Source organism: Amblyraja radiata, chromosome 1, assembly GCF_010909765.2.
Source record: "Amblyraja radiata isolate CabotCenter1 chromosome 1, sAmbRad1.1.pri, whole genome shotgun sequence".
Classification (NCBI taxonomy): domain Eukaryota; kingdom Metazoa; phylum Chordata; class Chondrichthyes; order Rajiformes; family Rajidae; genus Amblyraja; species Amblyraja radiata.
Window position 1 is genome coordinate 152536964 of NC_045956.1, and position 23107 is coordinate 152560070.

The 23107-nt window shown below is 43.2% G+C and overlaps 1 protein-coding gene across 11 annotated transcripts in view; it reads right to left on the reverse strand.

The window, feature by feature from the left end:
* Positions 1 to 23107, reverse strand: part of nedd4l (NEDD4 like E3 ubiquitin protein ligase) — a 399262-nt gene that overhangs the window by 26858 nt on the left and 349297 nt on the right. For all 11 annotated transcript variants that reach the window (XM_033032994.1, XM_033032911.1, XM_033032976.1 and 8 more), the window contains 6 exons: positions 21119 to 21177; positions 18367 to 18432; positions 17322 to 17551; positions 15025 to 15146; positions 5635 to 5705; positions 1807 to 1902 (listed from right to left, as the gene is read on the reverse strand). In XM_033032994.1, the coding sequence (XP_032888885.1) occupies positions 1807 to 1902; positions 5635 to 5705; positions 15025 to 15146; positions 17322 to 17551; positions 18367 to 18432; positions 21119 to 21177 (644 nt within the window). The remainder of the gene's footprint in view (positions 1 to 1806; positions 1903 to 5634; positions 5706 to 15024; positions 15147 to 17321; positions 17552 to 18366; positions 18433 to 21118; positions 21178 to 23107) is intronic.

Consider the following 23107-nt stretch of genomic DNA (forward strand, 5'->3'; position numbering starts at 1 on the left):
ATTGTAATCGTGGTTTGTGTTTCCGCTGACTGGTCAGCACGCAACAAAAGCTTTTCACTGTACTTTGGTACACGTGACAATAAACTAAACAAAAAAACTAAACTAGAGTGGTCAGTATAGGCTACCTCGTCATGGTGTTGCAGCCAAAAATGGCCATCGAGATCAATACAGGTATTCTGCGCTGCATCACACATAAAACAAACTATATCTCGTCAGCAGATGTTACAAGAAAGCTAAATTATCATGGTCAGGCTCAGTTGGATCATGGTTCTGGGAAACACCGCCTACTGTTCTCCAGATGGTATGAACTATTAAGGTCACTCCTCTACACGTATGACGAGAAACCAGTGCGTCAATTCACCTGGTAGCCGTCTTGTGTTATTGTACATGACACTGAAATGCCATTTCGGGTCCTTGGCTTACCAGGACTGATTTTGGTGGCCCACCATGTTTTAAGTCAGGGTTAGGCAACATGGCAACTTGTTCTCAGGCAGCAAAGTCCAGTGGCCCATCCTCTGCATCTTCCCCTATTTGATGCAGCGTGAAGCTCAGATGGAGGTTTGTCTGCTGTCAAAGTTGTCACTGATTTTCAATAGTTTTTAAATATCTCTGACATTCAGAGATATATAAAGACTATTAAAATTTGTGAAAATAACTAAGACTTTTTCTATTACAGATGAATTCCTGATCTTCCAATCGATCTTGTTGCAGTCCTTGTACATTATTTCCCTGCACTTTGTTGCTACAGTATAACACTGTATTACGCAGTCAGTTTCTTTCTTTCTTCTCTCCCACACTCCCTTGATGTATATTTATAAGGTACGGTTTGCTTGTACACCACACAAAACAAAGTTATTCCCTGTCGCAGTAAATGTGACAATAGTAAAGCAATAATAACCAGCTCTGGCTTGCTCAGGGTCAGAGTGCTGATGCCACATGGAGTCTAAAGGTGGAACAGAATGATAATCACCACCTGTCGATCAATAATACTTGAAGTCTCACAACATATTTGCAAATCTAACATTTGAATTTCATAAGATCATAAGAGATAGCAGTAGAATTAGGCCATTCGGCCCATCAAGTCTACTTCGTCATTCAATCATGGCTGATCTATCTTTCCCTCCAAACACAATTATTCTGCCTTCTCCCCTTAACCTCTGACACCCATACTAATCAAGAATCTATCTATCTCTGCCTCTATCTATCCACTGACTTTGCCTCCACAGCCTTCTATGGCAAATAATTCCACTCTTCCTCTTAACCCCATTCTCCTGCCTTCTCCCCGTAAGCTCTGACACTTGTACTAATCACGAATCTATCTTGCTTTGCCTTAAATATATCCACTGCCTTGGCCTCCACAGCCTTCTATGGCAAATAATTCCACAGATTCACCACCCTCTGACTAAAGAAATTTCTCCTCATCTCTTTCCTAAAAGAACGTCTAATTCTGAGGCTATGGCCTCTAGTCCTAGACTCTCCCACTGGTGGAAACATCCTCTCCACATCCACTCTATCCAAGCCTTTCACTATTCTGTACATTTCATTTATACCCTGTCGATAGTAATGCCCGGATTTTATTTTGACCAGAGCCAGTTAACTTCTCAAGCCATCTGTTCAATCAGATTATCAAAATGATTCATTAAAATTTGCTGAAAACATTCTATTGATCAAACAAGATTACCAGTTTGAACTTTAAAATAAATTATTATTGGAATTTTCAAAAACTCAATCACTTCTAATTATCTTATGACAACTTCCTTGAAATATTGCATCCTTGAAATCCGGTGATGTTAGATGTCCACATACCTGTCCGAAATTCTCTTCATCAATGCAAAATCTGAGATCCAGCTCAGAAGGGTCATTTTCAAGAATCCATCTTAACGAGTTGAAATATTCACCATCCTAAAAGAATGCAAGAACTAAAGGTCAATGTAGTATGTAAAGGGGATAGTCAATGAATGCAATTAATTTTATGATTCAACCCAAGCCTAATATTTAAACCATGAAACATAAGAGATATAATTCAGTCTGCAGGAGACCATGAATATTAAAGACTAAGATGCAATAGCCCACAGGACTAAACTGTCCATTCTGACATTTCCATGATCTACTGCAGTTATTGCAAGTGCTTGTGCCACAACTGAAATTTTCAGAAATTGCTTTCTTTTTTCTCCAATTAGATGCAGCCAATTCCTATCCTAGACTTTGATGCCCCGAGACAGAAATGATGCCACTTGTTCGGATCCTTCACCAGGACTTCATGTAGGTCAGGAAATGCCTTTGTTTCTCACTAACATGTATCCTGAGTGAAGGTTGGAAGTCCTGTGGCAGTCCCTCTGATAACTCACGCTATAGTGTGCAGTTATGTTTGACTCTGCAACTTCCCTCCCATCTGCTCATCTGGTCCAACCAGTGCAATCTTACTTGGTAAATTTGTGCTCTAAAGAACCTCTATGGTGACATTTGATATGAAGTGTGTGACATAAGCAGCAACGTACTAAAACTTTGTTCTTAATGTGCGCAGATTGTACATGATATCCAACCTTTCAACCTTGTGCAAAGCACACCAGCTTTGTACACCGATGTTGTGGTTCTGATGGCACTTAGAGGAGTTCCATGCTATTTTAGTTCAACCTTTAGACTTTTAAACTTTAGGGATACAACGTGGGAACAGGCCCTTCGGCCCCTCGAGTCCGTGCTGACATGCCGTACTAGCACTATCTGACACACTAGGGACAATTTACATAAGCCAATTAACCTACAAACCTGTATGTCTTTGGAATGTGGGAGGAAATCGGAGCACCCAGAGAAAGCCCACGTGGTCACAGGGATAATGTACAAACTCTGTACAGACAGCACCCATAGTCAGGATCGAACCCAGAACTCTGGCAATGTAAGGCAGCAACTCTACCACTGTGCTGCCTGCAGAGAGTAGCAGCAGCTTCTCTGATGCAAACACTAAACTATGCACTAGTGAAAAGCTACGACAGAGCCCGAGGTAGCTCAGCATTTAAACAACATGAATTGGTTCTTCTATAAAAGTGATCAATGGATGTTATGGAATTTGCTGTCCCAATAAAAATACTTTATTTATGCCAATGATGCCAGTAAATCCCTGATAAGCTCTTGAATGGTGATCTATAATCAGAGCTGAGTTAGAAATAGACAGAAAGTACCCGTTTACACTAATTCTACATTAATTCCATTTGTATTCACATCATATAGTTATCAATTCTCCCCTAAATCTACTACCCACCTGCACATCAAGGACAATTACGGAGGCCAATTAACCTACCAACCTGCACATATTTGGGATGAGGGAGGAAACCGGAGCACCCAGAAGAAACCCACATGGTCAAAATGTGACGCGCAAACTCCACTCAGACAGCAGCAGAGGTCTGGATTGAACCTAGGTCTCGGGTGCAGAGATGGCGGCTCTATGTCCCACTTTGAAATATCATAATTACCAGGAACGAATACCAACAGATTCCCAATAACCTTTTACAGATTACAACAAACAAGAAAGATAGAGATACAAGGACCTATAAATGCTGGAATCTTGTATAAAACACAAAGTGCTGGAGTAACAGCAGGTCAGGCAGCATCTCCAGAGGACAAAGATAAACAACGTTGCTGGTTGGAACCCATCTTCAGACTGATAATAGTTGTGGGGGGGAGAACGCTGGAAAAGGTAGGTGGGGGTGGGGCAAGTGATAGGTGGATACAGGTGAGGGGGATTTCGATTGGCAGATGCATGGACAATAACTAGAAATGAAAAGGGGATAAAATATTGACAATTAAATGTAAAGCCAGAGGGTGGGATACAGGTGGAAGGGAATGGTGGGGAGGAGGGCTGGATAGACGGTGTAATGGATGTACACTGGGGTGGGATATGACACAGGAAAGAGAGGGGGGGGGGAGGAGTTTTATGTAACATTGGAGAATTCAATGTTCGTACCATTGAGTTGTACAGTTCAGTTTAGTTTATTGTCACGTACATCAAGATACAGTGAAAAGGTTTAGTTACGTGCTTACCAGTCAGCGAAAAGACTACACATGATTACAATCAAGCCATTTACAGGGTATAGATATCATAGTTAAAGTAAGAAAAGTAGCTGTAGGAGTTGAGATTTTAAAATGTGGAGCGATTGTAATATCTGATTGTAGATGGCGAGCTTCTGTGGCGAGCATGCAAATAGTCGCCTGGGTTGGGTGCCATCTTGGAAGCTATGCTGTCCTCCAGTTTGCATGTGGCCTCACTCTGGCAATAGAAGTGGCCCTGTTCACCCAACTGTATGAACATTGAATTCTTAAATTTTAACTTGCACCCCTTCACCTCCTCCTCCTCCTCTTTCCTGTGCTTCCCCCCACCCTTGTGTGCATCCATTTCATCCACTATCCTATACCCCCCCCCTCCCCTCCCCACCCATCTCCCCCCCTCCCATCTCCCCCATCCCCTCCCCTCCCCCCCCCCTCACAACCACCCACCCTGTCCCCTTCAACCTATATCACGAACTCTGGCTTTACATTTCATTGTCACCCTTTTGTCCCTTTTTCATCTCTGATCCTTGTCTACCCATCTGCCTATAATAAACACATGCATTTGTATCCATCAATGCCTTGCCCTGCTTTGGCCTGCCTCCACCTCTCTTTCCCAGTTTTCCTCCCCCTGCTGCAATCATTCTGAAGAAGGGACCTGACCCAAAACGTTGCCTATCCACATCCTCCAGTGATGCTGCCTGACGCGCTAAGTTACTCCAGCACTTTGTGTTCTCGACAAGAACGATGACAGAGAAATCAAAGGCAGAATTTGACAGCATCGCTTGGTTGTCCTGCATTAATTGTGTAATGCTCTTCTCTCTTGCGCTGTTAATTTGCATAGCAAAAGGTGCCGAGTTATACATGTGCCAATTAAGATTATGTAAAAAGGCAAATAAACACAATGGAAATCAGGCTGTTCACAACATATTGGCCATGATATAGAGGCTTTATATAACTGGATATTCATAAACTATGAATTCCATTCCACTCAATACCTTGAACTGGTAAATAATTTCCATGAACTAAACGTACATGGGAGAAATAAAAGAATACTTAATATCTTTTGAAATTAAATTGTTATCACAGTTAAATTTTGATTAAAATACTTAAAATATTGATTTAAAACAACATTTTCAGTCGAGGGTCTTAAAACGTAAAAATGTTTTTTAATGTCTTAGCCAACCAGGCCTTGCACCAAATATTTAGCCATTTTAAATTTATCAGCATGTTATCATGTTGTACTTATGAGTAATATATTGCACAGCACATGACAATGAAGCCATCCATCATCAGGAGAAAAGCGCAGCGGCTATGTATAAATGAGAGAAAGAGAGAGAGAGGAGAGAGAGGAGAGAGAGAGAGAGAGAGAGAGAGAGAGAGAGAGAGAGAGAGAGAGAGAGAGAGAGAGAGAGAGAGAGAGAGAGAGATAAAGGAAAATCAAGATAAATTTACATCAATTTACAAATTTACATCAAATTATCAAACAATTCCGCAGTATAAAACTTCAAGATTTTACAAATAAGATGATGTATTTTATTACTGATGAAAATGACTGGCTATAGGGAGTAACTTTTATGGTGCTTTTGTACTTACTACAGACTCCATATCTTTCAGTGTGATGGATTTTCCCAACATCATCTTGTAAAAGGGTCTGATAAAGAAGCCTGAAATGAAAACAAAATGAATTGAATGAGATGCAAGTTCAAATGATTATTAAGCCTGAATTTTAATCAGTCATGAACTGTCATTATTGCCTGGAGCAAACCTGCCTTGTTTGATTTTTTAGATTTTCACCAGCAAGGGAAATAATAACAACATTTGCACACATGGCTCTGTTGCCTGGCAGAAACATGAAAAGTGCCTCCATCGCATGGTGAATTTGAAGCCATCCGGTCTGGTTTGAATGCATTGTCCAGTGGCCTCAATCAAAGGAACTTCACATTACATATCCTTGATATTTACTTAGGTACTCCCAATATATAATTTTTTTTTAATTACTTTTGGAACTTTTTTAAAATGATCTGAAGTTTTTACAGCTTCTCCCTCGCCATTCTGCTGCCTCAGCTGATGAGAATCAGCAACATTTAGTGTTTTTATTTCAAATTTCCAATCATTTTGCAGATTTTTGCTTTCCGATCACAAATCACATCCAATCACAAAATCTTGCTATTCAGACAATTTTCAATCAAAACCTGTTCTTACTTAAATCAGGATCTTCCCTTACATCTAACACTTCAATAAACAATCCATCAATAAACAGATATGGTCAATTATTTATGGCGTCAGATTTCAATGAACAAATTAAAAATAAATAAACCATCGTGAAAAAATGTAAACTCACAAAGCATCTGCACACATTGATAGTCGTGGATTGGGGGGGGGGGGGGAAACTGGCAAATAGATGGCTGAATGATCTCCAGTGGGGTATCAAGATAGCAATGAATGAACAACAGACAAGTGACGAAGGTGGATAGAGACCTTCAACTATATTACAAAAACTAAGATCTTGACCACTTTTGACTTACTCTTTTGTGATTTCCGGGAGAATGCCGCCACTTACGGCCGTCATTTTTGGCCACCTCGCTCAGAGCCCCCCTCCGCCGGTCTATTAATGTTTTAAAACATTTCGCCATTCTCTCTGCTGCACCCGCTGCCAGCAGGGGGGAGGGACAATAAAACCCGGAAGTGTCGTGGCTCACTCATTCTCTGCCAGACGGAGGAAGCGAGAGACTCACGTCTCTCTGAGCAGCGAATAACTCTGAACAAATGTCTACTCAACTGTGAGTGCCCTTAATGTGGTTCTAAAATGCTTGCAAAAAGTCTCTATTGGTTCTAAAATCACTGCTCCGGGCCGGTGCCCCATCAGTCCAGAGTCACCCCGGACATCTTTTATCACGAGTGACCTTTGACAAATCCCATGATTCCTTGCGTTTTTCGGAATACTGAACTCGCTTATTAGCAAATACTTATACAAATGGGATTTCATCAGTGGACAGCTGCTTTTGCTGATTAAGGGGAAAATCATATCTATATTACTTCAGAGGGTACAAGGGAGCAGATAGGGGTCAATGAGGGAAATATAGACAATAAACAATAGGTGTTTATTGTCTATATTAAACCACCGCCATTCACTGTGATCATGGCTGATCATCCACAATCATTTCCTGCCTTCTCCCCATATCACTTGACTCCATTATCTTTTAGAGCTCTATCTAACTCTCTCTTGAAAGCATCCAGAGGATCAGCCTCCACAGCCTTCCGAGGCAGCGAATTCCACAGATTCACAACTCTCTGGGTGAAAATGTTTTTCCTCATCTCCGTTCTAAATGGCCTACCCCTTATTCTTAAACTGTAGCCCCTGGTTCTGAACTCCCCCAACATGTTTCCTGCCTCTAGCGTGTCCAAACCTTTAACAATCTTATATGTTTCAATAAGATCTCCTCTCATCCTTCTAAAGTCCAGAGCATACAAGCCCAGCGCTCTAGCTGCCGACCAGCTACACCAATCCCACCTGCCTGAGCTTGGTCCATATTCCTACAAACCTGTCCTATCCATGTACTTGTCTAACTGTTTCTTAAACGATGGGATAGTCCCAGCCTCAACTACCTCCTCTGGCAACTTGTTCCATACACCTACCACGCTTTGTGTGAAAAAAAATACCCCTCGGATTCCTATTAAATCTTTTTCCTTTCACCTTGAACCTATGTCCTCAGGTCCTTGATTCCCCTACTCTGTGCAAGAGACTCTGCATCTACCTGATCTATTCCTCTCATGAGTTTGTGCCCTGTGAGAAAAGTGCGAGTCTTTGTCTCGAGAGTCATCGGCGAGGAGGCTGAGGAGAGGAGGCTTCGCAAAACACTGGACAGGTAGAGACGAAAGAAGGAGATGTCAAGCAAGCTGATTCAGTGTGATGCTTGCAGTATGTGGGAGGTCAAGGACACTGCTGGTGCCTCTGGCTGCTACAAATGTGAGAAGTGCATCCAGGTACAGCTCCTGATGCACCATGTTGGGGAACTGGAGAAGCAAGTGGATGACCTCAGGTTTGTCCGAGAAAAGGAGTCGTTCCTCGACAAGTCCTACAGTAAGATTGTTACACCTAAGGTACTGGAAGAGAGAAGGTGGGTGACGGTGGGAAAGGGAGGTAAACATGGAATGCAAAGGTCCCCGGGTGTTGTACATCTTGTGAACAGGTTCACCCACTCAGAAGCTGTCGGGACAGAAGACGTTATCACACTGAGCGGCGGACTGGCTTGAGAAGCAAAAAGGGCTGTTGAGCCAAAACCAAAGAGGACGACGTCAGGCAACGCCATTGTAGTTGGAGACGCCATTGTGAGAGGTACGGACAGGGGTTTCTGCGGCAACAGACGGGATTCGAGGATGGTGTGCTGCGTTCCTGGTGCCAGGATCCAGGATGTCACGGACAGAGTGCAGAAAATCCTCAAGGGCGAGGGTGAACAGCCGGAAGTGGCAGTGCACATGTCTGCACAAACGATGTCGGAAAGAAGGGGACGAATATTCTGCAGCGAGACTTTAGAGAGCTCGGAAAAAGCAGGACCTCCAGGGTTGTTATCTCTGATTTGCTTCCAGTTCCTCGTGCTGGCGAGAGCAGGAACAGGGAGATACAGGACCTGAATGTGTGGCTGAGGAACTGGTGCACGGGGCAGGGATTTAGATTCTTAGATCACTGGGATCTGTTTTGGAGTAAGGGGGAACTGTACAAAAGGGACGGATTGCATCTTATCAAGTGGGGGACCAGCATTCTGGCAGGCAGGTTTGCCACTGCTACATGGGTGGTTTTAAACTGAATAAGGGGGGTGGGATGTCAAATGGGATAGTCGAGGACGGAGTTAAAGGGAAAGAGAGTAAAGGGATGGTTAATGACCCCAGAATTAACGGGAAAGGAAGCTCACAAAGGGATAGGAGAGTATGGCCAAGTAATAGGGATCGATGTGAAAGGTGAGATGCGTAAGGAATTAAAAGTATTGTATATGAATGCGTGAAGTATAAGAAGTAAAGTAGATGAACTTGAGGCTCAGTTAGAGGTTGGTAGATATGACATTGTGGGGATTACTGAGACGTAGCTACAGGAGGATCGGGCCTGGGAACTTAATATTCAGGGTTATACATCCTATAGAAAGGACAGGCAGGTGGGCAGAGGAGGGGGGGGGGGGGGGTAGCTCTGCTGGTGAGGGATGGAATTCAGTCCCTTGCGAGGGAAGACATAGGGACTGACGAGGTAGAGTCACTGTGGATTGTGTTGAGGAATTGTAAAGGCAAGAAGACAATAATTGGTGTTATCTACAGACCCCCAAATAGTAGCCCGGATGTAGGGTGTAATTTGCAGCAGGAGTTAAAACTGGCATGTAACAAAGGTAATGCCACTGTGGTGATGGGGGATTTCAATATGCAGGTAGACTGGGAAAATCAGGTTGGTTCAGGACCCCAAGAAAGAGAGTTTGTAGCGTGCCTCCGAGATGGGATTCTTAGAGCAGCTTGTAATGGATCCGACCAGAGAAAAGGCAATTCTGGATTTAGTGTTGTCCAATGAACCACATATGATAAAGAGAACTCGAGGTAAAGGAACCGCTTGGAGGTAGTGATCATAATATGATTAGTTTTAATCTACAATTTGAGAAGGAGAAAGTTAAATCGGAAGTGTCAGTGATGCGGTTGAACAAAGGGGACTACGAAGGCATGAGAGGGGAGCTGGCCAAGGTAGACTGGAAAGGGATTCTAGCAGGAATGACGGTGGAACAGCAATGGCAGGAATTTCTGGGCATAATCCAGAAGACGCAGGATCATTTCATTCCAAAAAGGAAGAAAGGTTCTAAAGGGATTAGGAGGCAACCGTGGCTGACAAGAGAAGTTAGGGATCGAATAAGACTAAAAGAAAAGATGTATAACACAGCTAAGAGTAGCCGGAAGCCAGAGGATTGGGAAACCTTCACAGGACAACAGAAGGAAACAAAATGGACAATACTGGCTGAAAAGATGAAGTACGAAGGGAAGCTGGCCAGGAATAAAAAGAAGGACAGTAAAAGCTTCTTTAGATATGTTAAGGGAAAAAGAGTAGCAAAGTCAAATGTGGGTCCCTTGAAGGCAGACACGGGTGAAATTATTATGGGCAACAAGGAAATGGCAGAAGAATTGAATCTTCACTAAGGAAGACACAAACAATCTCCCAGATGTACTGGAGGACAGAGGATCTAAGGGGGTCGAGGAACTGAAATAAATTTTCATTAGGCGAGAAATAGTATTGGGTAGGCTAATGGGACTGAAGGATGATAAATCCCCTGGGCCTGATGGTCTGCATCCCAGGGTCCTCAGGGAGGTGGCTCTAGAAATAGTGGACGCATTGGTGATAATTTTCCAATGTTCAATAGATTCAGGATCATTTCCTGTGGATTGGAGGATAGCTAATGTTATCCCACTTTTCAAGAAAGGCGCGAGAGAGAAAACGGGGAATTACAGACCAGTTAGCCTGACTTCGGTGGTGGGAAAGATGCTGGAGTCAATAATTAAAGAGGTAATAATGGGGCATTTTGATATCAGTAAAAAGATTAGTCCAGGTCAACATGGATTTATGAAAGGGAAATCATGCATGACTAATCTTCTGGAATTCTTTGAGGACGTGACAAGTAAAATGGATGAAGGGGTGCCAGTGGATGTCGTGTATCTATACTTTCAGAAAGCCTTTGATAAGGTCCCGCACGGGAGACTGGTGACTAAAATTAGAGCACATGGTATTAGGGGAATGGTGTTGACATGGATAGAAAATTGGTTCGCAGACTGGAAGCAAAGAGTAGGAGTAAACAGGTCCTTTTCAGAATGGCAGGCAGTGGCGAGTGGAGTGCCGCAAGGCTCGGTGTTGGGACCGCAACTGTTTACAATATATATTAATGATTTGGAAGAGGGAATTAGGAGCAACACTAGTAAGTTTGCGGATGACACAAAGCTGGGTGGCAGTGTGAGCTGTGAAGAGGATGTTAGGAGGTTGCAGGGTGACCTGGACAGGTTGAGTGAGTAGGCAGATGGGTGGCAGATGCAGTATAATATCGATAAATGTGAGGTTATCCACTTTGGCGGCAAAAACAAGGGGGCAGATTATTATCTCAATGGGGTTAGGTAAGGGGGAGGTGCAGCGAGACCTTGGCGTCCTTGTACACCGGTCACTGAAAGTTGGCTTACAGGTACAGCGGGCAGTGAAGAAAGCTAATGGAATGTTGGCCTTCTTAACAAGAGAATGTCATTATAGGAGTAAAGAGGTTCTTCTGCAGTTGTATAGGGCTCTGGTGAGACCACATCTGGAGTATTGTGTACAGTTTTGGTCTCCTAATTTGAGGAAGGACATCCTTGTGATTGATAGTGCAGCGTAGGTTCACGAGATTGATCCCTGGGATGGCGGGACTGTCATATGAGGAAAGATTGAAAAGACTAGGCTTGTATTCACTGGAGTTTAGAAGGATGAGGGGTGATCTTATAGAAACATGTAAAATTATAAAAGGACTGGTCAAGCTAGATGCAGGAAAAATGTTCCCAATGTTGAGCGAGTCCAGAACCAGGGGCCACAGTCTTAGAATAAAGGGGAGGTCATTTAAGACTGAGGTGAGAAAAAAACATTTTCACCCAGAGTTGTGATTTTATGGAATTCCCTGCCACAGAGGGCAGTGGAGGCCATATCACTGGATGGATTTAAGAGAGAGTTAGATAGAGCTCTAGGGGCTAGTGGAGTCAAGGGATATGGGGAGAAGACAGGCACGGGTTATTGATAGGGGACGATCAGTCATGATCACAATGAATGGTGGTGCTGGCTCGAAGGGCCAAATGGCCTCCTCCTGCACCTATTTTCTATGTTTCTATGTTTCTAAATGTCTTAATATTAATTTTGTCTGCCACCATTAACCAATCCCACCATTCTGACTATATCTCTTTGAGGTCTATTCCTGCTCTCATCACAGTTCAGTATGCCTCCAAGTCTTTTGGCTGCATGCTTTGAAATTGTGTCCTGGGAACCTATGTTCAAATCATTAATTTAAATGTTAAGGAGAGCATTGCACCTTAAACTGGTCCGTGGAGAACCCCGTTGTGTAATTCCGTCCAGTCCAAAAACAAATTATTATCACCCCTCCTCTCTGAGCAAAACAAAAACTGCTCGAGCTGCTCGGTGGGTCAGGCAGCTTCTGTGGAATGAAGTGGGCAGACCACATTTTCGGTCAGACTCTTCATCAATCTGAAGAAACATGGTGAGCCAAAACATTGTCTGTCCATTTCCCTCCACAGATGCTGCCTGACCCATGTGAGCATCTATCAGTTCAATGTTACTCAAGATTCCAGCATCTGCACTTTCTTGTGTCTCTTCTGACTCCTCCTTTGCATCCCCTAATTATTGCATTTTCTCTTCATGCTGATAAAACCGCTTTTAATCCATTTTAATATTGTACTTACTATGTGACAACTTGTCAAATGCCCTTTGGCTGTTTATATTTTCCATTTCAACTATATTTCAACAACGTGACCTGGTCGTGCTTGTACATCAGTCACTGAAAGTAAGCATGCAGGTACAGCAGGCAGTGAAGAAAGCGAATGGCAGGTTGGCCGTCATAACCGTGTGCGGATGTGGCGTTAAAGGATGAGAAGCCGAAGCAAAGAAGTGGAAGCCAAATAACCGAACGGAAACAAAACCGAAATGTCAAATAACTGAAAGCGTGTGAAGCTGAAAAGCCAAATACCCAAAAGTGCGGCACGCTTAAAAGCCAACTAACTGAAAGGGCGGGATGCCTAAAAGCCAACTCACCGAAAGGCCAAAATGCCTAGAAGCCATCTCACCAAACGGACGTAATGCCGAAAAGCCAGTTAACGGACGTCGCCGGGGGGAGCAGGCGGTGCGGCCTTTCAGTGAGTTGGCTTTTAGGCTTCCTGCCCTTTCAGTTAGTTGGCTTATAGGCGTCCCGCCCTTACATTTAGTTGGTTTTTAGGCATCCCGCTCTTTCGGTAAGTTGTTTTTTTGGCGTTGTGCCCTTTCGGTTATTTGGCTTTTCAGCTTTGTTTCCGTTCGGTTATTTGGCTTCCACTTCTTCGCTTCGGCTTCTAGTCCTTCAACGCCACGTCTGGGTACCTTCATAACAAAAGGAGTTGAGTACGGGAGCAAAGGGGTCCTTCTGCAGTTGTACAGGGTCCTGGTGAGACCACATCTGGAGTATTGTGTGCTGATTTGGTCTCCAAATTTGAGGAAGGACATTCTTGGAATTGAGGCAGCGTAGATTCACGAGGTTAATTCCTGGGATGGCGGGAGGTTGGCCGGTGTGGGCAGGTTGGGCCGAAGGGCCTGTTACCACACTGCATCACTCTATTACTCTATGGAGATGCCAAAAATTGTTTAAAAAGAAAGCATACGGCATCCTGGGCTACATGCAAGTCACGTTGAACACTCTTTTGGTCTGCAATGTATTGTGTCACACTTTGGGGAAGGTGTAAAGGATTTGGAGAGGGTGCAGAAGAAATTTTTAACAAAATAATTCTGGGAATGAGGGTGTCAGGTGGACAGACTGGAGACGTTTTCTCTCCCTGGAAAATGATTTTTTGAGTTATGACAAAAGTGCCCAAAAGCATTAAGGGTAAAGAAAGAAAAAAAGTGGTGTAGAATTAGGGGCATAGAATGAAAGCATCTGGCGAAGGAAACAAGTGGGAGTCAAGGTGTTAAAATGATCCCCACCCAAAACGTTGTCTATTCCCCCTCCACCCTACCCAAACTGTGCCTGAAAACCACTGACAGGGATGGTAAGAGGCAGATTGTAAAAATTCAGAAGGGAATTAGAAAAATATCAGAAATGAAAAAAAAAGGTCTGGATAGAGTGAATGTGGAGAGAATGTTTCCACTAGTGGGAGAGTCTAGGACCAGAGGCCATAGTCTCAGAATAAAAGGACTTGCCTTTAGTGAGGAGATGAGGTATTTCTTTAGTCAGAAGGTGGTGAATCTGTGGAATTCATTGCCACAGAAGGCTGTGGAGGTCGTTCATGGATATTTTTACGGCCGAGATTGACAAATTCTGAATTTGTAAGAGCCTCAGGGGTCATGGGGAGAAAGCGGGAGAATAGGGTTGAGAGGGGAAAAGATAGATCAGCCATGATTGAATGGCAGAGTAGACTTGATGGGCTGAATGGTCTAATTCAGCTCATATTCAGCTCATTTATTTATTTATTTATTTATTATTTATTTATTTATTTATTCCGAACAAGTAAAGACATTAACGACATTAATATTAACAAAATCGAAATTATCAAACAATTGGACATTACAATCAATATTTACAAAGCAATGAGAAGAACAAAAGCAAAGTTCCAATGTCCAACTCTGTGTCTGTACAAGCTCGAAAAGGAGTGAGAAGAAGAATAACTTATTAAATCTCACCCCTTTTCCCCAACACTTCTACCATATTTAAAAATCAATTCATTACTAATAATAATACTACCCTAGGCAATTTCCCGTAATACCTACAGACATATATATACATACAACTATTATGTACGTACAAACTTCATAACTGAAGTACCCAAACATAAGTAAACAATAGTAAAGCAATAGATAAACACTAACCCCCACTTGTCAACCATCCCCTCCATCCCTGTACCCCTTGAGAATTATTTTTTTATATATCATTTTAAAATGATTCATGTTTGTGCATTGCTTCAATTCCCCGTTCAATTTATTCCACACTCCTACTCCACAAACCGAAATACAAAAGGTTTTTCTAGTCGTACGGACTTTTTGTTTCTTAAAGTTAAATATTAAAGTTAAGCTCATAATCATATTCAGAACATATGAACATGAAAAAGTGCAGTGTTGTAGACAAGGGCAGGAGATCGAATTCTGTCCAATGTTGTAACAAAATATTGCTTTTCATAATTCTACCAGCATTTATTTGAATGGTTTAACAAGTCGATTGAGTTCCAATTGTGCTGATACATAATTAAATTATAACTTACCATCCAGTAACTTGCCATGGTGCACTGCCATTCCAGCCACACGCCCAATGAACTTGAAGTAAGAAAGATGATCTTCATTACAAAGGCCAGAATTTGGGTTGATCTGAAGTGTGTAGTTATCTCTGTACGAAAATAATTTTGAAATAGGTTAAGTTTAAAATACAGAAGAAAACCATGAATTACTTTGTTGGGGGTATGAAGACAAATTAAAAGCTGAATAATAATGCGTATATTGGCCAGCATGGATGGGGTTGGCCGAAGGGCCCGTTTTGATGCTGTATGACTCTATGAAAGATTTTATTTTATAGTTCATAAGTGATACAGATTTCAGTGCCTCTATATTTCTGGTCAGCATTTTACGACATGAACATTTTAAACATTAATCCAACAAAAATTCAAACCATTTTGGACACTCAACTAAATTATTCAAGGATATACTTACTCTCTTAATTATTTAAGATCAAAAAATAATTTCCTTTGCTGTGTTTAAGATAATGAAGTGTGTTGAAAGCAGTATAGGGAGAAAATATGCATCAATAGACAATAGGTGCAGGAGTAGGCCATTCAGCCCTTCAAGCCAGCATCACCATTCAATGTGATCATGGCTGATCATTCCCAATCAGTACCCCGTTCCTGCCTTCTCTCCATATCCCCTGACCGCTATTTTCACGAACCCTATCTAGCTCTCTCTTGAAAGCATCCAGAGAACCTGCCCTCTGAGGCAGAGAATTCCACACCATCTTTGGTGGAAGTTTAGGAAATTAAGGTGACATCAGGCCATGCCTCTTTACATGGAGTGAAAATCTAAAACTGAAGTCAGAGATCTACAGCAAAGAAACTGACCCATTGCCCAAACTCATCCATTCGGATGAAGATGACCACCGAAGCTAGAATAGAATAGAATATAGAATAGAATAGAATTACCTTTATTGTCATTCAGACCTTACGGTCTGAACGAAATTTCGTGCCTGCAGTCATACATACAATCATACAATAATAAACAACAACAAACACAAATTAACATCCACCACAGTGAGTCCTCCAAACACCTCCTCACTGTGGTGGAGGCAAAAATCTTAGGGCTGCAGTCTCTTCCCTCCTCTTCTCCCTCTGCGCTGAGGCGATACCCCACCGGGCGATGGTACAACCAGTCCCGCGGCTCACCGAACCCCGCAAACGGGCTGGCTCAAACACCGCGGCCCGGGGTGGTCGAAGCTGCCGCCCTCCAGTCCAGCGGACGCAGCCGCTGGCCCGCAGCTGAACCCCAGACTCAGGTCATAGCCGCCAGAACGCCGTCCCAGCCACCGGAGCACCGTTCCAGCCCCGAGCCGGATCGCCCTCACGTGAGTGCCGTTCCTCCCTCGAGCTGGGCCGCTCCGACGGGAGCGCGGTACCTCCCTCGAGCTGGGCCGCTCCGACGGGAGCGCCGTACCTCCCTCGAGCTGGGCCGCTCCGACAGGGGCGCCATTCCACCCACGAGCTGGGCCGCTCCGACGGGAGCGCCATTCCACCCTCGGGCTGGGCCGCCCCGACAGGAGCGCCACAGCCCCTCACGGGAGAGTCTCAGCCCCACGCAAGGCCGCCCTCACGGGAGCATCACAGCCCCTCACGGGAGCGCCGTTCCAGCCCCGAGCCGGACCGCCCTCACGGGAGCGAGCCCAGGGCAAGTCCTGACTGGCTCTGCCTCCGGAGTTTCGAGGTCGCCAGCTCCGCCATTAGGCCTCAGCGCAGACGGAGGCAGAGAAGGGGGATACGACAAAAAAGTCGCATTCCCCCAAAGGGAGAGACAGCAAGCCCCGTTTCAACCCCCCACCCCCCCCCACCCCCACCCCCACATAAACACAACCTAAAAACCAAAAACTTAACTAGACAAAACGAAAAAAAACAACACAAAAAAGTAAAAACAAATGGACTGCAGGCGAGCCGCTGCTGCCGGGGCAGCGCCGCCACTTCCGGACATTAGGAGGGAATATAGTTAGGAAGCAGATATAGATCAGCCACCGCTGCCACTTAGTCTTGCATTAGGCACATATTCTTTTAAACCTTTTCTTTCCATATGTTTATCCAAATGTCCTTTAAACATTGCCATGGGTACCCTTAGACCTCCTATGGCAACTTACTCCACATACCCACCACCACCCTCTGAATGAAATCTTGCCCTGCAGATCCCCATGAAATCTTTCCCAACTAATTTTAAACCAATACCCACCAGGTTTTTGACTCCCCTACATCAGCTATTTATAGATATATCGCAACATTTTGAAAAACTAGCAGGCTACTTTACTTTCCATACTTACGTGGCTGAATATTCAAAAAGCCCATAGTAAGGATTGAACATTTCCTTGGATAAAAGAAAGAACCACTCTCTTGCAACACCTCCATAATCAAGTCCTTTTTCTGACTCAAATTCTATCCACAGTCGAGCCTTCAACACATCTGGTCGCTTTAAGGACATAATTCGTCTGTACGACTCCTCAAGAATGTTGCCTCTATGCAGTTTCATTTCAAATCTATTGGGTATATCGGCCTAAAATAAAAATAGAACCAAAAATCAATGATGGGAGATTAGTTCCTCAAAACACATAGACTTAATAGGAACATGAGGGGCATCTTATATGGAACGAGCAGCCAGAAGAGATAGTTGAGGCAGGTACATTATAAACATTTAAAGGACACTTGGACAGGCACATGTACAGGACCTGTTTCCATGCTATGACTCTCAGTGAGATAATGGCAAAAGATTACAAGATCCAAATAGTTCAAACTTTTCTTGGTGTATTTATATTTCAGTATATACCAGAAAGCAAAATGTAAATAAAGAATGTGCTGCATTATGTAGCCATGAAATGAAAGCTATAAAGTTTATAACTTTCAATTAAAAATACTGATGATTAGTGTTAAGTTTTAATTTAATTCTCTCCATTATATGTCGAATAGTTGATTTGTTGACAGAGAAGCTGGACTAATCATAAGGTACATCAAATAATTAGTTTGCACAATTAACTTGGAAAACATGCAAAGAGGAAAATGCACAAGGTCCTTATAATTTCTTAAACTACTATCTACTGTTAATCCACATGACGTCTGCCATTTGTGACCTGATACATCAAATAGAACTCAATGCATCTCAATGGCTCTTAAACTACCCATTGCAGAATATATACTGTTTAAGAAGGAACTGCAGATGCTGGAAAATCGAAGGTACACAAAAAAGCTGGAGAAACTCAGCGGGTGCAGCAGCATCTATGGAGCGAAGGAAATAGGTAACGTTTCGGGCCGAAACCCTTCTTCAGACTGATGGGGGGTGGGGAGAAGAAAGGAAAAAGCAGAATATATACTTACTGGCTTCTTCAGTTTCTTCCGGAAATAATCGTATTTCTGCTTGAATTCTCTGGAATATGGCACAGCCTGTAAATAACATATTTAAAAAATATATTTCTTCAGTTTAGGATGAATCAGCTGACATTGTGATGTTCCCCATTGCCTGAAATTATCACATCAAGTACAGGTTGGGAGAATGGATTTGATTCATAGTTTAAAATTTATCCCGCAAGCTGTCTTGATCACAAATGTACGCATCCAGACATGTAATCAATGCATGCCACATAACTGGGTAGCATCTTCAACCAGCATTGCCATTTGAAAGCATTACTCTGTTCTACTGGATAAAGTATCTTTACTTCATCAAAATACAGAAATATAATGGGCCAATTGTCTGCTCACAGAATATATTCCCGCTGCTTTATTCATCATGGCAGGACACGATATTAAAGTTAGTCCATTGTGAAAGAAATGAGCAGGCACTTGCTTACACACGGACAAGTTAAATTCTCTTACTACACCAACCTTTCATTCTAATCTTCTTCCTGTTAGCAAACAGACAGGTACATTGGCAAAGAGACTATTCCACACCCATGAATGAGCTCATCTCAAACCAACAGATGCTTGTATATTGGAAATGTATACACATTTTTGTTAGGACATGAACTACATGTGGAAAAACCTTGGGAATGATAAGCATTGAGAACAGACAAACTGGGAAAAATGCTGCTGCAAGGAATATTTTCATTGTACCCACACCTCACTGTATTTGTGCACACATGCACATTTTTGTATATAAAATGTTGAGAGGCATCGATAAAGTAGACAGTCATCACCTTTTCACCTCGGTTGGAAAAGGGCGGCACAGTGGTGCAGCTACTGTATAGATTTGCTGCCTTACAGCGCTTGCTGTGCCAGAGACCTGATTTTGATCCCGACCATGGGTGCTGTCTGTGCGGAGTTTGTACGTTCTCCCCGTGACCGCGTGGGTTTTCTCCGAGATCTTCGGTTTCATCCCACACTCCAAAGATGTACAGGTTTGTAAGTTAATTGGCTTGTATTAGTGTGAATTATCCCTAGTGTGTGTAGGATAGTGTTAATGTGCCTGGATCGCTGGCCGGTGCAGACTCGATGGACCGAAGGGCCTGTTTCCGCACTATCTCTAAACTAAACTAAAAATGTCCAACACTAGAGGGCAGGGGATCATGACAGATGCATCCTTGTGGCGAACCCGGAAACAACAACACGACGTACCAATGCTCTCCGTGACGTGTCAGGCGACCAATCTGTCAACATGTTGGACGACGACAGAAGCCAACAGCGAGCTACACGTCGTCTGACACACAAGCGAATGAAAGAGAGGGCATAGCTACAAGGTGAGAGGTGGAAAGTTTAATGGTCTACTGGGAACGTTTTTTTTACAGTGGGGGTTTGGAATGCATTGCAAGGGGGTGCTGGTGGAGGCAGATAGTGCCATTTAAAAGGCTTTTGGATAAGCACATGGAGGTCCAGGGAATAGATGGTTGTGGATCATGTGTAGGCAGATGAGATCAGTTCCACTTGGCATCATGTTCAGCACAAATATGTTCCGCGACAATAGCTTTGGCTTGTAACTTCGAATAGATCTGATTTGTAAAACATCATACAACAGTCTAATTGCTTTCCAGGAACACTAATAGTCACTTGAACTCTCAAACTGCATATCACATCTCAAAACCTGGAAATACCTAAGAGCTTTATAATTCATCTGTTCATTTGAGGCAGGTGACCAAACCGTCACCCTGGGATTAAACTTCACTTACGTATAAAATAATAAAAGGTTTTCAATTTACTCACATTTTCTGTGCATCTTTAAAGGTAATTATCACTGCGTATTGTATGCCCCTGTCCCACTTAGGAAACCAGAACTGAAACCTCTGGAGACTTTGCGCCCCACCCAAGGTTTCCGTGCGGTTCCCGGATGTTTTTGTCAGTCTCGCTACCTGCTTCCACTACCTGCAACCTCTGGCAACCACCTGCAACCTCCGGGAACAGTGGGACAGGGGCATTACAATTTCACTGAGTTTCTTATCACAAAGGTAACTGTAAACAGCTCTACCAAATTGCATTCCTCCCTCCTCTTTCCACAAACATAAAATAGGCTACAATTAGACTTCAAAGTTAAATCTCAACATTGAGGATAGAAGAAGCAATACTCCATACCTATTTATATTTTAAATTGATGGAGGAACCAAAAGCATCCACTTTACCATTCAAACATACAATATGCTCAGTATCTTGAAAATGTATTGTTATTGTTAGCCAACATAAACATTTGGTAGAACGTCCTATGTGAGAATGTGGGAAACGGGATGCAGGGTTATGGATTCAAAATGTTGGGATAAAAATATGGAACTATTAGGGCGCAGGGCAGCCTCGGTTTGCACAGCAGTAGAGTTGCTGCCTTACAGCACTAGCAGCGCCGGAGACCTGGGTTCGATCCTGACTACGGGTGCTGTCTGTACGGAGCTTGTCCCTTCTCCCAGTGACCGCATGGGTTTTCTCCGAGGTCTTTGGTCTCCTCCAACACTCCAGACGCACTGCTATAATAAAGGTTCATTGGCTTGGTGTATGTGTAAATTGTCCCTAGTGTGTGTTGGATAGTGTTACTATGCGAGGATCGCTGGTCGGTGCAGACTCGGTGGGCTGACGGGCCTGTTTCCGCTCTGTATCTCTAAACTAAACTAAACTATTAACAGCCGAGAGCTGGGATTTTTTCCCCTGTTTTACTTACAGGTCCAGTAATGGCTGGATTCTGCAATCTTGGATCCTCCCACTGTGTGATTTTTGTATCTAAGGGAAGAAACATAGAGTTTCATTTTAATACAATTTAGATTAGGCCAGTACAACTGAAATTGGTATAATAATTAATAATCTAGCATATCATTTTTTAAATATTGTCTGGATTAATCTGAGGAGCAAACCCTACATTAATGCTAGACCACATCTCATAACTACCTTTTTCAAATTATTATCTAGGCCATGAAATAGACATTATGATCTGTATTGACAGCATAATTAACATTAAATTAATATAATTCATTTTGAAGTTTCTATTCATCTTTAATAAAATGCTTTGGAATACAGGATAGTACAGCACAGGAACGGTCCTTCAGTCCACTTTGCCTTTCCCGAACATGATACCAAGATGAACTAATCTCATCTGAATGCTGATGACTCATATCCATCTATTCTCTGCATATCCATGAGTCAATCTAAAACCCTCTGCCTATACTTCCACTACCAGCTGTGCGTTTCAGGCACCCACCACCATCTGTGTTAAAACAATTGCCCTGCAGATTTCCTTTAAATATTGCCTCTCTCACCTTAAATAAATGCCCTCTAGCCTTTGATATTTTCACTGGAGGGGTAAAAGGTTCCTCCCTTAAGAGGTAACTTAAAATTGAGTGGCATAATTTTATATACATCTATCAGGTCTTGCCGTAAACTTCACTGTTCCACAGAAAACAATCCAACCTCTCCTTATAGGTCATACCCTCTAATCCATGCATCATTCTGGTAAAACTCTGCAGAATCCTATCCTAAAGGGCCTGTCCCACTTAGGCGATTTTTTCGGCGACTGCCGGTGACAGTCACAGTCGAAGCAGGTCGTGGAAAAAATGGCAACTTGACCTCCCCCTACGGCAATGTCTACGACAACCTACCGCCTAGTCGACGTCAAGCTACAGCAAGCTACCGACAACCGGCGACCCATTAGGAAGTCCACCCATGACCACACCTACGACAACCTACAAACACACAGGTGACAACCTATGACAACCGAAGTCAACCTACGTCCACCCGCGACAAGCTACGACTAACTCCGACCCTGTCGGCGACAACTGAAGGCAACTGAAGACAATTCAGTCGCCGGTACCTGTTGCAGGTTGACGTAGGTGGACGTAGGTAGGCGCCAATGGAATTCACCGAAGACATCACCCGGCGACAACCAACGTCACCTGGCGACAGCCTACGACTGCACCTACGACAGGAGAAGACAAGCCTGCAGTCGCTGAAAGGTTTTGAACATTTCAAAATCCAGCGGCGACAAGAAAAAAGTTACGATTTTATTTGGCAACTTGAGACAACTCACGACCATACAGGCGTCACCCTGCGACCAAATGGCAACGGCCTAGTTGCCGATAAAATCGAATAAATGGGACAGACTCATTAGTCTCCACATCCGTCCTGTATGAGGGTGAGGAGAACTGCATGTAATACTGCAATTTTGGCCGAACCAAAATTCTATAAAGCCTCATCATGACTTCCTGACTCTTATGCTCAATGCCCTGACCAATGAAGTCAATCACATATGCCTCCCTAACCATTCTTTCTACTTGTGTTACCACTTTCAGACAGTTAATGACTTGGACCACAAGTTTGTCTGTACATCAGTGCTGGAAAAATCCAATACAACACCTCACACCTTTCTTTTATGAAACTCCATCTGCCATTTCTCTGCCCATTTCTGTAGCTCATCTATATCTTGCTGTCAAAGATATACAGGTTTCCTCACGGCCTGTCTCCAGCAGTCTCTGTGCAATCTTTCTCATTTAAGTAACTGATACTTTTAAATAACTGTAACTGAAACTCTCAAAGTTAATGTGTAGGAAGGAACTGCAGATGCTGGTTTACACCAAAGATAAACACAATATGCTGGAACAACTCAGCGGGACAGGCAGCATGTTTGGATAGAAGGAATGGGTGACATTTTGGGTCGAGA